At 55.3% G+C, this 13,934-nt stretch overlaps 2 protein-coding genes and 2 long non-coding RNA genes across 6 annotated transcripts; 3 read left to right on the top strand and 1 right to left on the bottom strand.

The window, feature by feature from the left end:
• The first annotated feature begins 139 nt into the window (after window positions 1–139).
• LOC132085931 (uncharacterized) lies at window positions 140–1,387 on the top strand. 3 transcript variants are annotated; one of them, XR_009420317.1, is made up of 3 exons: window positions 140–344; window positions 525–1,206; window positions 1,312–1,387. XR_009420317.1 is itself a non-coding variant. In XM_059491397.1 (2 exons), the coding sequence occupies exons 1-2, from the start codon at window positions 151–153 to the stop codon at window positions 1,057–1,059; spliced, it is 729 nt and encodes a 242-aa protein (XP_059347380.1). In that variant the 5' UTR covers window positions 140–150; the 3' UTR covers window positions 1,060–1,278. The 3 variants fall into 3 exon arrangements, 1 of the variants encoding a protein (XP_059347380.1); XR_009420316.1 differs by having other exon boundaries at window positions 525–1,194; window positions 1,312–1,340; XM_059491397.1 differs by lacking the exon at window positions 1,312–1,387 and having other exon boundaries at window positions 525–1,278.
• Window positions 1,388–2,765: 1,378 nt separating this feature from the next.
• Window positions 2,766–11,805, top strand: LOC132085933 (synaptophysin-like protein 1). The gene is made up of 5 exons (XM_059491398.1): window positions 2,766–2,854; window positions 4,399–4,529; window positions 5,829–6,039; window positions 9,271–9,453; window positions 9,966–11,805. Exons 1-5 carry the CDS (start codon window positions 2,783–2,785, stop codon window positions 10,077–10,079), a joined length of 711 nt encoding a protein of 236 aa, XP_059347381.1. The 5' UTR covers window positions 2,766–2,782; the 3' UTR covers window positions 10,080–11,805.
• On the bottom strand, window positions 11,573–12,227 carry LOC132085935 (uncharacterized). Its single transcript, XR_009420318.1, has 3 exons — window positions 12,057–12,227; window positions 11,822–11,975; window positions 11,573–11,791 (listed from the first exon to the last, which is right to left on the bottom strand). It is a non-coding gene; the product is annotated as an uncharacterized LOC132085935 (long non-coding RNA).
• LOC132085936 (uncharacterized) lies at window positions 11,985–13,907 on the top strand. Its single transcript, XR_009420319.1, has 3 exons — window positions 11,985–13,516; window positions 13,550–13,668; window positions 13,699–13,907. It is a non-coding gene; the product is annotated as an uncharacterized LOC132085936 (long non-coding RNA).
• The last annotated feature ends 27 nt before the right edge of the window (window positions 13,908–13,934 follow it).

The raw sequence follows: 13,934 nt of genomic DNA, 5'->3' as shown, positions 1-13,934 counted from the left end.
ATGGCGGTCATTGGGTTGGTGGCCATCAAGATGGTGGACAAGGGGTTGGTGGCCATCAAGATGGCGGTCATTGGGTTGGTGGCCGTCAAGATGGTGGTCAAGGGGTTGGCAGCCATCAAGATGGTGGACAAGGGGTTGGTGGCCATCAAGATGGTGGACAAGGGGTTGGTGGCTATCAAGATGGCGGTCATTGGGTTGGTGGCCGTCAAGATGGCAGCCAAGGGGTTGGCGGCCATCAAGATGGCGGCCAAGGAGTTGGTGGCCATCAAGATGGCGGTCATTGGGTTGGTGGCCATCAAGATGGGGGACAAGGGGTTGGCGGCCATCAAGATGGCGGACAAGGGGTTGGTGGCCATCAAGATGGTGGACAAGGGGTTGGCGGCCATCAGGATGGTGGACAAGGGGTTGGTGGCCATCAAGATGGCGGACAAGGGGTTGGCGGCCATCAAGATGGTGGACAAGGGGTTGGTGGCCATCAAGATGGCGGACAAGGGGTTGGCGGCCATCAAGATGGTGGACAAGAGGTTGGTGGCCATCAAGATGGCGTTGGTGGTCATTGGGACGGTGGTCGTGGAGGTTGTGGGTGTAGGAATGGTGGGCACCAGGATGGACGCGGTGGTCATTGGGGTGGTGGTCACCATGGTGGACGCGGTGGGCACCAGGATGGGCAGGGTGGTCATTGGGGTGGTGGCCAAGGGAGTTGCTGGTGTGGGATTGGTGGACAAGGGGTTGGCGGTCACCAGGATGGGCTTGGTGGCCGTTGGAGCGGTGGTCACCAAGATGGACGCGGTGGCCACCAAGGTTGTGGTCAGTGTGTTGGTGGTCACCAGGATGGGCTTGGTGGTCAGGGGGGTCGTGGCTGTAGAGGTGATGGTCAAGGGGTTGGTGGTCATTGGGATGGTGGTCAAGGGGTTGGTGGCCACCAATATGGAGTTGGGGGTCACCAGAGCGAGGACATTGAGGGTGGTGGTCAGGGGGTCACTGGTCATCGGGATGGACATGGTGGTCACTCAGGTGTCCCCGTTGGTCACTGTGGTCACTCAGGTGTCCACTCAGTGACCGCCCCGGTGTCAGGGTTGCTGCAGGGCCCTGGTGACCCAGATGTCCCTGATGGTCACTGTGGTCACTCAGGTGTCCCTGATGGTCACTGTGGTGACTCAGGTGTCCCCGTTGGTCACTCTGGTGGTCACTCTGGTGGTCACCCCGGTGGTCACTCGCGGTCAGTGTCCGGCCCCGTGTCCGTGCTGCTCCAGGGCCGGGCTGTCCCTGGTGGCTCTGCTGTCCCCGTTGGTCACTCTGTTGGTCACTCAGGTGTCCCCGTTGGTCACTCTGGTGGTCACTCGCGGTCAGTGTCCGGCGCCGTGTCCGTGCTGCTCCAGGGCCGGGCCGGGCTCTCGCAGCGGCGCCGCCTCAGCGCCTTCGGCCACGGCCGGGGAGACACCGGGGGGACACGGGCGGGGCTGGGGGACATCTGGGACTTCTGAGGGGACACCGGGGACACTGCAGGGACACCTGGGGACACCTGAGACACCTGAGACACCTGGGGACATCTGGGGACACCTGGGGACACCTGGGGACATCTGGGGACACCTGAGACACCTGGGGACATCTGGGGACACTGAGGGGACATCTGGGACTTCTGAGGGGACACCGGGGACACTGCAGGGACACCTGGGGACACCTGAGACACCTGGGGACATCTGGGACTTCTGAGGGGACACCGGGGACACCTGAGACACCTGGGGACATCTGGGGACATCTGGGACTTGTGAGGGGACACCGGGGACACTTGGGGACACCTGAGACACCTGGGACTTGTGAGGGGACATCTGGGGACACTGAGGGGACATTGGGGACACCTGGGACTTCTGAGGGGACACCTGGGGACATCTGGGGACACCTGAGACACCTGGGGACATCTGGGACTTGTGAGGGGACATTGGGGACATCTGAGACACCTGGGGACATTGGGGACACTGCAGGGACATCTGGGACTTCTGAGGGGACATCGGGGACTTGTGAGGGGACATTGAGGGGACACCTGAGACACCTGGGGACATTGGGGACATCTGGGACACTGAGGGGACATCTGGGACTATTGAGGGGACATTGGGGACATCTGTAACACCTGGGGACACCTGAGACACCTGGGGACATCTGGGAGTTGTGAGGGGACATTGGGGGCACGCGGGGACAGTTTTGGGGTCCCCTGGGGACATTTTTGGGTCCCTGGGATCATTTTTGGGGCTCCTGGGGACGTTTTTGAGGGGTTTTGGGATTTTTTTGGGGACATTTTTGTGGGGACATTTTGGGCTCTCCGTGGCCGTCACACCCCGGGCATGGCGGAGGGGGCGTGGCCAGCGGGGTTTATGCAAATGAGCCGCTGCTTTGGGGGGGGTGGTGTCTGCGCAAACCAATAAAACGAAATGAAACCTTTAATTATGCAAATGAGGCTCATTTGTCAGGGGGCGCTCATCAACCAACCTGGGAGGGACGAGCAATTATGCAAATCAAGGGAGTGTTGATGGAAGTTAACACGGCGGTTATGCAAATGAGGAGCGGCGAACGCGGAAGCGCGGCGGGGCTATGCAAATAAGCGGCATGCAAATGAGGGTTATGCAAACGAGCACTGAGGCGTAAGGGGCGCGGCCCGGTTTCCATATACGGCGAGAGCGGCGCCCCGCGGGCCAATCAGCGCGCGGGACGCAAACGAGGCGGTGGGAAAGGGGGGGGGGGGATGCGGCGTCACTTCCGTCGCGCGCTGGGTGACGTCAGGGCAGCGATGATGGCGGCGCCGCGGGTGTCGCTGCGGGCGCTGAAGGAGCCGCTGGGGCTGAGCCGGGGCCTGCAGTGGGTGAGGGAACGGGGGGGAACGGAGCGACTGGGATGGACTGGGAGCGACTGGGAGCGACTGGGATTGAACTGGGAGCGACTGGGATGGACTGGGATGGGACTGGGAGGGACTGGGAGAGGGGCTGGGGGGAATTGGGGGAGACTGGTTTGTACTGGGATATACTGGGAGGGACTGGGGGGGACTGGGATCAAACTGGGATGGACTGGGAGGGACTGGGATGGGACTGGGATATACTGGAATAGACTGGGGGGGACTGGAATATACTGGGAGGGAGTGGGAGGGACTGGGATCAAACTGGGATGGACTGGGATGCACTGGGAGAGGGGCTGGGGGGGATTGGGGGAGACTGGTTTGTACTGGTTTGTACTGGTTTGTACTGGGATATACTGGGAGGGACTGGGGGGGACTGGGATCAAACTGGGATGGACTGGGAGGGGAACGGGAGGGAACTGGGAGGGGATTTGGGGTTACTGGTTTATACTGGGATGGACTGGGAGGGACTGGGAAGAGGTTTGGGGTTACTGGTTTGTACTGGGAGGGGATTGGGGGCGACTGGTTTATACTGGGATATACTGGGAGGGGACTGGGAGAGGCGCTGGGGGGGACTGGGAGGGGGTTTGGGGTTACTGGTTTGTACTGGTTTATACTGGGAGGGACTGGGAGAGGGGCTGGGGGGAACTGGGAGTGACTGGGGGAGGGTTTGGGGTTACTGGTTTGGACTGGTTTGTACTGGGAGGGGACTGGGGGGGGTCAATGGTGGATTTGGTGTTACTGGTTTATTCTGGTTTATACTGGGAGGGGATTGGTGTTACTGGTTTGTACTGGTTTGTACTGGTTTATTCTGGTTTATACTGGGAGGGGATTGGTGTTACTGGTTTATACTGGTTTGTACTGGGCTATACTGGGAGGGGATTGGTGTTACTGGTTTATACTGGTTTATACTGGTTTATTCTGGTTTATACTGGGAGGGGATTGGTGTTACTGGTTTATACTGGTTTGTACTGGGCTATACTGGGAGGGGATTGGGCGGAGTCAAAAGGGCCTTTGGGGTCGCTGGTTTATTCTGGTTTTCAATCTCAAAAACGCCGAATTTTCTCAGCATTTCTCCATTTTCCCGCAAATTTTGGCCTCAAAACTCACAAATTTTCCCAAATTCCCCATTTTCCCATGGTGTTTTTTTTTAATTTTCCCCAAAATTCTTAATTCTTTAATTAATTTTCTCCAAACTCCCCATATTTCCCTGGTTTTTTTTTAATTTTCCCCAAAATTCTTAATTCTTTAATTAACTTTCCCCAAACTCCCCAATTTTTCTGTGGTTTTTTTTTTCTTAATTTTCCCCAAAATGCCTAATTTTTTAATTAATTTTCCCCAAACTCACCATTTTTTCCGTGGGTTTTTATTTTTTAATTTCCCCCAAAATTCTTAATTGTTTAATTAATTTTCCCCAAAATCGCCGTTTTTCCCTGGTTTTTTTTTGTTTAATTTTCCCCAAAATTCTTAATTTTTTAACGAATTTTCCCCAAAATCGCCGTTTTCCCCCCCAGTTTTTCTCCATCTTCGCTTTCGCCACCTGCGGCGGCTTCGAGGGCTCCGTCACCTTCAGCGTCACCTGCGCAGGCGGGGACAACGCGAGCCAGGTGACAAACGTGACGGCCGCCTACGGGTACCCCTTCAGGTGAGCCAGGGACACACCTGGGCAGGGGAGGGACGCACCTGGGACACCTGGGGACACCTGGGGACACCTGGGGACACCTGGGGACACCTGGGGACACCTGGGACACCTGGGACACCTGGGGACACCTGGGACACACCTGGGGACACCTGGGACACACCTGGGACACACCTGGGACACCTGGGGACACCTGGGGACACCTGGGACACACCTGGGACACACCTGGGACACACCTGGGGACACACCTGGGACACCTGGGGACACCTGGGACACACCTGGGGACACCTGGGACACACCTGGGGACACCTGGGGACACCTGGGACACACCTGGGGGACACCTGGGACACACCTGGGGACACCTGGGGACACCTGGGACACCTGGGGACACCTGGGACACCTGGGGGACACCTGGGGACACCTGGGACACACCTGGGACACCTGGGGACACCTGGGGACACCTGGGACACCTGGGGACACCTGGGGACACCTGGGACACACCTGGGACACACCTGGGGACACACCTGGGGACACCTGGGGACACCTGGGGGACACCTGGGACACCTGGGGACACCTGGGGACACCTGGGACACCTGGGACACCTGGACAGGGGAGGGACACACCTGGGACACCTGGGGACACCTGGGGGACACCTGGGGACACCTGGGACACACCTGGGCAGGGGAGGGACGCACCTGGGACACCTGGGGACACCTGGGGACACCTGGGACACCTGGGACACCTGGGACACACCTGGGACACCTGGGGACACCTGGGACACACCTGGGACACACCTGGGGACACCTGGGACACACCTGGACAGGGGAGGGATACACCTGGGACACACCTGGGGACAGCTGGGCAGGGGAGGGACGCACCTGGGGACACCTGGGACACCTGGGACACACCTGGACAGGTGACACAGGGGAGATGGGTGGGACAGGTGAGGGACACACCTGGGGACACGTGGGATGGGTGAGGGACACCTCAGATACACCTGGGACACACCTGGGCAGGTGACACAGGTGAGGGACACACCTGGGACACCTGAGAGACACCTGGGGCCACCTGGGACACTTCAGATACACCTGGGACACACCTGGGCAGGTGAGGGACACCTGGGACACACCTGGGGACACACCTGAGTTTGGTGAGATGGATGGGGCAGGTGAGGGACACACCTGGGCACACCTGGACAGGTGAGGTGTGCCCCGGGTGTGCCCGGGTGTGCCCAGGTGCCTCTCAGATGGGTCCAGGTGTGCCCAGGCGTGCCCAGGTGTGCCCAGGTGTCTCTTTCCCCCCCAGGTTGAACCAGGCCGTGTTCCAGCCGTCGCTGACTCACCTGTGCAACCACACCTGGCCGCGGGACGTTCACCTGGTCGGGGATTTCTCGTCGGCCGCGCGATTCTTCGTGGGCGTGGCCGTGGGCGCCTTCCTGTACAGCCTGGGGGCGCTGGGGCTGTACCTGGGCTACCTGCACCTGTACAGGTGTGCGGGCTCACGGCTGCCTCTGATGGTGAGTGGGTGTTACCTGTGCAGGTGTGAGTTACCTGTGCAGGTGTGAGTTACCTGTACAGGTGTGTTAGGGTGTGAGTTACCTGTGCAGGTGTGTTAGGGTGTGAGTTACCTGTACAGGTGTGTTAGGGTGTGAGTTACCTGTGCAGGTGTGAGTTACCTGTACAGGTGTGCGGGCTCACGGCTGCCTCTGATGGTGAGTGGGTGTTACCTGTGCAGGTGTGAGTTACCTGTGCAGGTGTGAGTTACCTGTACAGGTGTGTTAGGGTGTGAGTTACCTGTGCAGGTGTGTTAGGGTGTGAGTTACCTGTACAGGTGTGTTAGGGTGTGAGTTACCTGTGCAGGTGTGAGTTACCTGTACAGGTGTGCGGGCTCACGGCTGCCTCTGATGGTGAGTGGGTGTTACCTGTGCAGGTGTGAGTTACCTGTGCAGGTGTGAGTTACCTGTACAGGTGTGTTAGGGTGTGAGTTACCTGTGCAGGTGTGAGTTACCTGTACAGGTGTGCGGGGTCACAGCTGCCTCTGATGGTGAGTGTTAACTGTGCAGGTGTGAGTTACCTGTGCAGGTGTGTTAGGGTGAGAGTTACCTGTACAGGTGTGTTAGGGTGTGATTCACCTGTGCAGGTGTCTTAGGGTGTGAGTTACCTGTACAGGTGTGTTAGGGTGTGAGTTACCTGTGCAGGTGTGTTAGGGTGTGATTCACCTGTACAGGTGGGATTGACCTGCCCAGGTGTGCTCAGGTGGGGTTTGGGAGCTGAATTCAGGTGTGCCCAGGTGTGCCCGGGTGGGATTTACCTGCCCAGGTGTGCCCAGGTGTGCCCGGGTGGGATTTTCCTGCCCAGGCGTTTTTTCTCCACCTTTATCGAGTTTATTCCAGAATTTTCTTCTTTCTTTTCTCAAATTCCTCACCTGGAATTGTTTCCCTGTTTTTTCCCCCATTTCCACTCTGAATTCTCCCAAATTTCCCCCAGATTTTCCCTCCGATTTTTCCTTTTTTTTAATTTTTTTTTTTTAAACGAGGACTTTTTTGCCCTTTTTTCCCCCAATTTTTTTTTCTTTTTTGTTTCTCCGTTTTCTCGAAGTTTTCTCAAAAACAAAATTAAATTTTTCTGCGGTTTTTGAGTTTTTGTTTTTTTGGGTTTTTTTGCCCGTTTTTCCTGCAATTGGAGCTGAATATTTTGGGCTTCCCCCCCCGTGGGAATTCGGGGGAATTTTGGTGGAATTCGGGAAAATTTGGATGGAATTCTGCAGGATTTGGACGGAATTTGGGGAATTTGGATGGAATTTGGGGGAATTTTGGGGAATTTGGATGGAATTTGGGGGAACTTTGGTGGAATTTTAGCGGAATTGGGGGAATTTTGATGGGATTCTTGTGGAAGTTCGGGGAGTTTTGATGAAATTTTAGGAATTTTGATTGAATTTGGGGATATTTGACGGAATTTTGCCGAAATTGAGGGAATTCCGACGGAACGCGAGCGGGGTTTGGGAGAATTCAGACGGAATTTGGGTGAGTTTGGAGGAAATTTTTTAGGAATTTTTTAGGAAATTTGGGAGGGTTTTGGTGGAATTTGGGGAGGTTTTGGTGGAGTTTTTAGGAATTCGGGAAAATTTGGAGCAGAATTCCCAAATTTTGGTGTTTCTGGGGGGAATTTGGGGAGGGTTTAACCCTTTGTGCCCCTTCTCTCTTTCTCTGCTGCCTCTGAAGGACCCCAGGTAAGTCCCGACCCCAAAATTTCCTTTTTTTCCCTTAAAATTCTTAATTTTTCCTCAAACTTTCCCCCCCCCCCCACCAGAATTTCAGTTTTTCTCTCCAAAATTCTCATTTTTTTCCCCGAAAATCTCAAATTTCTCCTCAAAATTCTCGTTCTTTTGCCAGAATTTTCCGTTTTCTCCCAAAATTCTGCCTCTCCCCCATCCCCCATTTCTGGGTCATTTTCTTTCCATTTTTTTGCCTTTTTTTCTGAATTTTTTCTCCATTTTGGTGCCATTTTAAAATCAGTTTTTGCGCTATTTTTTTCTCCATTTTTGAGCCAATTTTAATCCATTTTTGGGTAATTTTCCTGGCATTTTTTGGCGTTTTTCCCTCAATTTTTGCATCATTTTTTCTCCATTTTTGGGTCATTTATCTCTACATTTTTCAGTCTTTTTTTTGCTATTTTGGGGTCATTTTCCCTTCGTTTTTCTTCTGGTTTTCTGAGAATTTTTCTCATTTTTGGGGGGTTTTTTTTCCATTTTTGAGCCATTTTTTCCCCATTTTTGCACTGTTTTTCCCCTATTTTTGAGCCATTCTTTGTCCATTTTTTTTTTCATTTTTGGGTCATTTTTTTTATCATTTGGTGCCGTTTTTTCTCTATATTTAGACCATTTTTTCTCCATTTTTGGGTCATTTTCTCTCCATTTTTGTGCCATTTTTAACCAGTTTTTAAATCTATTTTTGCGCCATTTTTTTGTTTATTTTTCTACAGTTTTTTTCTCCCTTTTTGTGTCATTTTCCTTCCATTTTTGGGCCATTTCTCTTCTATTTTAGGGCTATTTTAGAGGTCATTCTATTCCATTTTTGGGGTCATTTTCTTCCATTTTTGTGTCATTTTCTCTCCATTTTTGTGCCATTTTAAACCAATTTTTAAATCTATTTTTGTGCCATTTTTTTCTCTATTTTTGGCCCGTTTTCTCTCCATTTTTGGGCCAATTTTTCTCTATTTTTGTGCCATTTTTGCTGTATTTTGGTGCCATTTTCTTTCTATTTTTGGGTTATTTTCTTTCCATTGTTGGGTCATTTTTTTCTGTATTTTGGGACATTTTTTCTCTATTTTTGGGTCATTTTCCCTTCATTTTTAGGTTCTTTTCCCGCCGTTTTTGGGCCATTTTTTCTCCATTTTTAAGCCATTTTTGGGTCGTTTTTGGGGCCACTTTCCTTCCATTTTCTGAGAAATTTTTTCCCCATTTTTGGGTCACTTTTCCCCACTTTTTTTCCACGTTTTTCCCTTTTTTTTTTTTTTTCCCATTTTTTTGACTTTCCTCCCCATTCCTCCCCCCCCCCCCCCCCCGGTGCTTTCAGCCTGCTCCCCTCCCCCTCTGCCCCTCCCCCATTTCTGCTCCTTTTTTCCCCATTTTTTCCCCGTTTTTCCCCGTTTTTTCACCGTTTTTTCCCGTTTTTTCACCGTTTTTTCACCGTTTTTTCCCGTTTTTTGTGTTTTTTGACGTTTTTGCCGTTCCTGTCCGTTGTGCCCAGGACCTGCTGCTGTCGGCGCTGCTGGCGGCGCTCTGGCTCTGCGCCTCCTGCGCCTGGGCCCAGGGCCTCGCCCACGTGCGCCGGGCGGCGGCCGCGCCCCTCCCCCACTGCCCCGCCCACAGCGGTGACGTCACCTGCGCGCGGGCGGCGGCCACGCCCATGGGGGGGCTGGGGGCGTCCGTGGTGAGAAACCAGGGGGGAAACTGAGGCACAGTGGGGGCGGGGCCACGGCCATGGGGGAAACTGAGGCACAATGGGGGCGGGGCTACGGCCATGGGGGGAAACTGAGGCACAAAGGGGGCGGGGCTACGGCCATGGGGGAAACTGAGGCACAAAGGGGGCGGGGCCACGGCCATGGGGGGAAACTGAGGCACAAAGGGGGCGGGGCCACGGCTATGGGGGGGAAACTGAGGCACAAAGGGGGCGGGGCCACGGCCATGGGGGGAAACTGAGGCACAAAGGGGGCGGGGCCACGGCCATGGGGGGAAACTGAGGCACAATGGGGAAACTGAGGCACAATAGGGGAAAGTGAGGCACGGGGGGAAACTGAGGCACGATGAAGAAACTGAGGCGCAGTGGGGAAACTGAGGCATGGGGGCTTGGATGGAGACACCGACTGGGGGGGAGGGGCTTATGGAGGTGGGGGGCGGGGCTCGTAACCCTGGCCCCGCCCCCACCCCCCGCGTCTCTTCCAGGCCTTCGGGTTCCTCAATCTCCTGCTCTGGGCCGGCGGCTCCTGGTTCGTCTACAAGGAGACCCCTCTGCACCGCCCGGCCCCGCCCCCCGAGCCGAGCCCCGCCCCCATGTGACCCCGCCCCTCCCCCCTCTTTTGTAGCTGTGCCAACTTTGGGGGCGGGGCTAAAAAATGGGGGGCGTGGCCGGGAGCGGGGGGAGGGGCTTTGTGCAGTGAGCTGGGGGGGGGTGGGGGAGGGGTGGAGGGGGCTGGGTGACCTTGGTGGGGTTTGGGTTGACCTTTGGGTGACCTCACTTGGCCTTGGGTGGGCGTGGTCACGACCGTGGGTCGGTCTTGGCCGTGGGTTGGTTGGTCTTGACTTTGGGTTGGTTGGTGTCGACCTTGGGTTGGTCTTGGCTTTGGGTTGGTCTTCGGCTGGTCTTGACCGCGGTTTGGTTTTCACCGTGACTTGTCTCGACTTTGGGTTGGTCTTGACTTTGGCCACGGGTCGGTCTTGACCTCGGGTTGGTCTGAATTTTGAGGTTGTCTCGACCATTGGTCGGCCTTGACTTTGGGTTGACCTTGGGTTGGTCTTCACCGTGAGTTGGTTTTGAGTTCGGGTTGATTTTGGCCATGGGTTGGTCTCGACTTCGGCTTGGTCTTGACCTTGGGTTGGTTTCTGCATTGGTCTCAACTCTGGCTTGGACTTAACCTTGGGTTGGTCTTGGCCATGGGTTGGTCTCGGCCTTGGTTTGGTCTTGGCCATGGGTTTGTGGATCTTGACTCTGGGTTGGTCTTGACTTTGGGTTGGACTTAACCTTGGGTTGGTCTTGGCCTTGGTTTGGTCTTGGCCATGGGTTGGTCATGGGTTGGTCTTGCCCATGGGTTGTTGTTGACTTTGCCTTGGTCTCGACTTTAAGTTGGTGTTGACTTTGGGTTGGTGTTGACCACGGGTTGGTTTTGGCGATTGGTTGGACTTGACCTTGGCTTGGTTTCAACTTTGGGTTGGTCTTGGCCGTGGGTTTGTGGATCTTGGCTTTGGGTTGGTCTTGACCTTGGGTTGGTCTTGACCTTGGGTTGGTCTTGACCTTGGGTTGGTCTTAGTCTTGGTTTGGTCTCGGCTTTGGATTCTCTTGACCTTGGGTTGGTTTTTGGGTTGGTTTGGCCTTGAGTTAATCTTGGCCACGGGTTGATCTTGGCTTTAGGTTGCTCTTTGATTTTGGGTGGGCTTTGGCCGTGGGTCGGTGTTGACCATTGGTTGGTTTGGCCGTGGCTGGGCTGCTCTTCCCCTCGCCGACCGTTGGCTGGGTTTGGGTTGACCTTGGGCTGACCTTGACCTCGGTTTGGGTTGGTGTCGCCTTCATCTTGGCTTTGACCGTGGGACGATTGATCTCGACTTCGTCGATCGTGGCTTGGTCTTCAGTTGCCCATTGGGGGACTTTGGCCTCAGCTTGACCTTGGGTTGGGTTGGTCTTGGGTTGGTGTCGACCAATGGTTGGTTGACCTTGGCCTCAGTGACCGTTGGTTGGTTGAGCTTGACCATTGGATGGCGTTGGGTTGGCCACTGGGTGACTTTGGCCTCTGCTGACGTTGACTTGGGTCGGTGTTGACCATTGGTTGGTTGATCTTGAATTTGGTGACCGTGGGTTGGTCTTGGGTTGATCTTTGGGTGGTTCTTGACCTCACTGACCATTGGTCGGGCTTGGCTTGACCGTTGGTCAGTGTTGAGATGACCGTTGGCTTGGTCTGGGTGTGGAGCTGACCACTGGGTTGGTCTTGATCTTGAGCTGACCGTTGAGTTGGTCTTGATTTCATTAATGGTTAATTGAAATGACCACTGGGGTTGGTCTTGAGCTGACCACTGGGGTTGGTCTTGACCTTGAGCTGACCACTGGGGTGGTCTTGATCTTGAGCTGACCGTTGAGTTGGTCTTGACTTCATTAACGGTTAATTGGGCTGACCACTGGGGTTGGTTTTGACCTTGAGATGACCACTGGGTTGGTCCTGAGCTGACCACTGGGGTGGTCTTGACCTTGAGCTGACCACTGGGTTGATCTTGACCTTGAGATGACCACTGGGTTGGTCCTGAGCTGACCACTGGGGTGGTCTTGACCTTGAGATGACCACTGGGTTGATCTTGACATTGACCATCAATGGTCGGTTCTTGACTCGCGTTGATCGTTGGGTTGGTTTGGCCTTGCTGACCATTGGTTGGGTTGACCGAGGGTTGGTTTGACCTTGAGTTGATTTTGGGCCGGGTTGATCTGGGCTGACTTTGGGTGGGTTGATCTTGTCTTGAATTGGACGGCGTCGGGTTGACTTTAAGTTGGGTTGGGTTGATCTGGGGTTGGGTTGGGTTGACCTTGGTTGACGTTTGGTTGGGTTGACCTTGGTGGACATTGGGTTGGGTTGAGTTGGCTTTGAGTTTACTTTAGTTGGGTTGGGTTGACCTTGGATTGGGTTGGGTTGACCTTGGATTGGGTTGGGTTGACCTTGGATTGGGTTGGGTTGACCTTGGCTGACCTTGAGTTGATCTTGGCTTGAGTTGGGTTGACGTTGAGTTGAGTTGGGTTGGGTTGACCTTGGACAGGGTTGGGTTGAGTTTGGTTGACGTTGGGTTGGGTTGACCTTGGCTGACCTTGAGTTGGATTTGGTTGATGTTGGCTTGAGTTGGGTTGGGTTGGCTTTGAGTTGAGTTGGGTTGGGTGGACCTTGGGTGACCTTGGGTTGGGTCGACCTTGACTTGAGTTGGGTTTGGTTGACTTTGAGTTGGATTCGGTTGACCTTGGGTTGGGTTTGGGTTGGGTTTGGTTGACTTTGACTTGAGTTGAGTTGGGTCGGGTTGGGTTGACCTTGGCTTGGGTTTGGTTGACCTTGGGTTTGGTTTGGTTGACTTTGAGTTGGGTTGGGTTGGGTTGAGTTGGGTTGACCTTGGATGACTTTGGGTTTGGTTTGGTTGACTTTGAGTTGGGTTGGGTTGGGTTGGTTTGAGTTGGGTTGACCTTGGATGACTTTGAGTTGGGTTGGGTTGGGTTGGTTTGAGTTGGGTTGACCTTGGATGACTTTGGGTTGGGTTGGGTTGACTTTGGTTGACGTTTCGTTGGGTTGCGTTGGGTTTCGCTGATTTTCTCTGACCTTCGCTTGACCCCGCTCGGGATTCGCGGCCCCTCATCGGCCCCACCCCCTGTGCCCTCCTGCCATTGGCTCCTCCCCCTTGGTGGGCGTGGCCAAACACTCCGGGCTCCCCTCCCCTCCCCCCCCCCCCCGCTCCGCAAGTGCCTCAATAAACGAAATTCTGGGAAATGGCCCCAAAATGGCCCCAAAGTGGCCCTTGGGGACATCGGGGACATCGGGCGGGGTTGGGGACACCAGGGACGGAGCCGAGGCCGCGTTTGCCCCAAATTTATTGGTTCTGACCCCAAATCCGCGTCCCCTCCGTCACCGCCCGCGGGTGGCACCAAGGTGGCCCTGGTGGCACCCAGATGGTTCTGGGGTGGCCCCGGTGGCCCTGGGGTGGCCCTGGTGGCCCTGGGGTGGCCCTGGTGGCACCCAGATGGTTCTGGGGTGGCCCTGGTGGCACCAAGGTGGCCCTGGGGTGGCACCCAGATGGTTCTGGGGTGGCCCTGGTGGCACCGGGGTGACCCAAACGTGTCCCAGGCGCCATCACGGTGTCCCTTGTCCCACCCCGTGGTGGCCCGGCTCCGTGCGCCCACCGTGTCCCCAAGGTGTCCCCGTGCCGCCACCGCGTCCCCGAGGTGTCCCCAGGGTCTCCTGTTGGTGTCCCCAGGGTGTCCTGGAGCCACCGCAGGTCAAGCGTGAGCTTGGTGTCCCCCATCCCTGTGTCCCTGTGATATCTCCATGGTGTCCCCATGGTGTCCCCAAGTCCCCAAGGTGTCCCCAAGGTGTCAGTTCCTCCCCATGGTCTCCAGGATCCAGGGGGTGAACCTGCAGACCTTGGTGTGACCCTGATGTCCCCCATGTCCATGTCCCC

Source organism: Ammospiza nelsoni, chromosome 34 (assembly GCF_027579445.1).
Source record: "Ammospiza nelsoni isolate bAmmNel1 chromosome 34, bAmmNel1.pri, whole genome shotgun sequence".
Taxonomy (NCBI): Eukaryota; Metazoa; Chordata; class Aves; order Passeriformes; family Passerellidae; genus Ammospiza; species Ammospiza nelsoni.
Note: the sequence above shows the minus strand (reverse complement) of the source record. Positions and strands in the feature narration are given on the sequence as shown.

Excerpts from the sequence above, each read along its gene's own strand:
- LOC132085931 (XM_059491397.1), top strand. The coding sequence starts at position 151 with ATGGTGGACAAGGGGTTGGTGGCTATCAAGATGGCGGTCATTGGGTTG. Across the intron at positions 345-524 it reads ATCAAGATGGCGGACAAGGG|GTTGGTGGCCATCAAGATGG; the intron begins GTTGGTGGCCAT and ends GGTGGACAAGAG.
- LOC132085933 (XM_059491398.1), top strand. The coding sequence starts at position 2,783 with ATGATGGCGGCGCCGCGGGTGTCGCTGCGGGCGCTGAAGGAGCCGCTG. Across the intron at positions 2,855-4,398 it reads TGAGCCGGGGCCTGCAGTGG|TTTTTCTCCATCTTCGCTTT; the intron begins GTGAGGGAACGG and ends TTTCCCCCCCAG. Across the intron at positions 4,530-5,828 it reads GCCTACGGGTACCCCTTCAG|GTTGAACCAGGCCGTGTTCC; the intron begins GTGAGCCAGGGA and ends TTTCCCCCCCAG.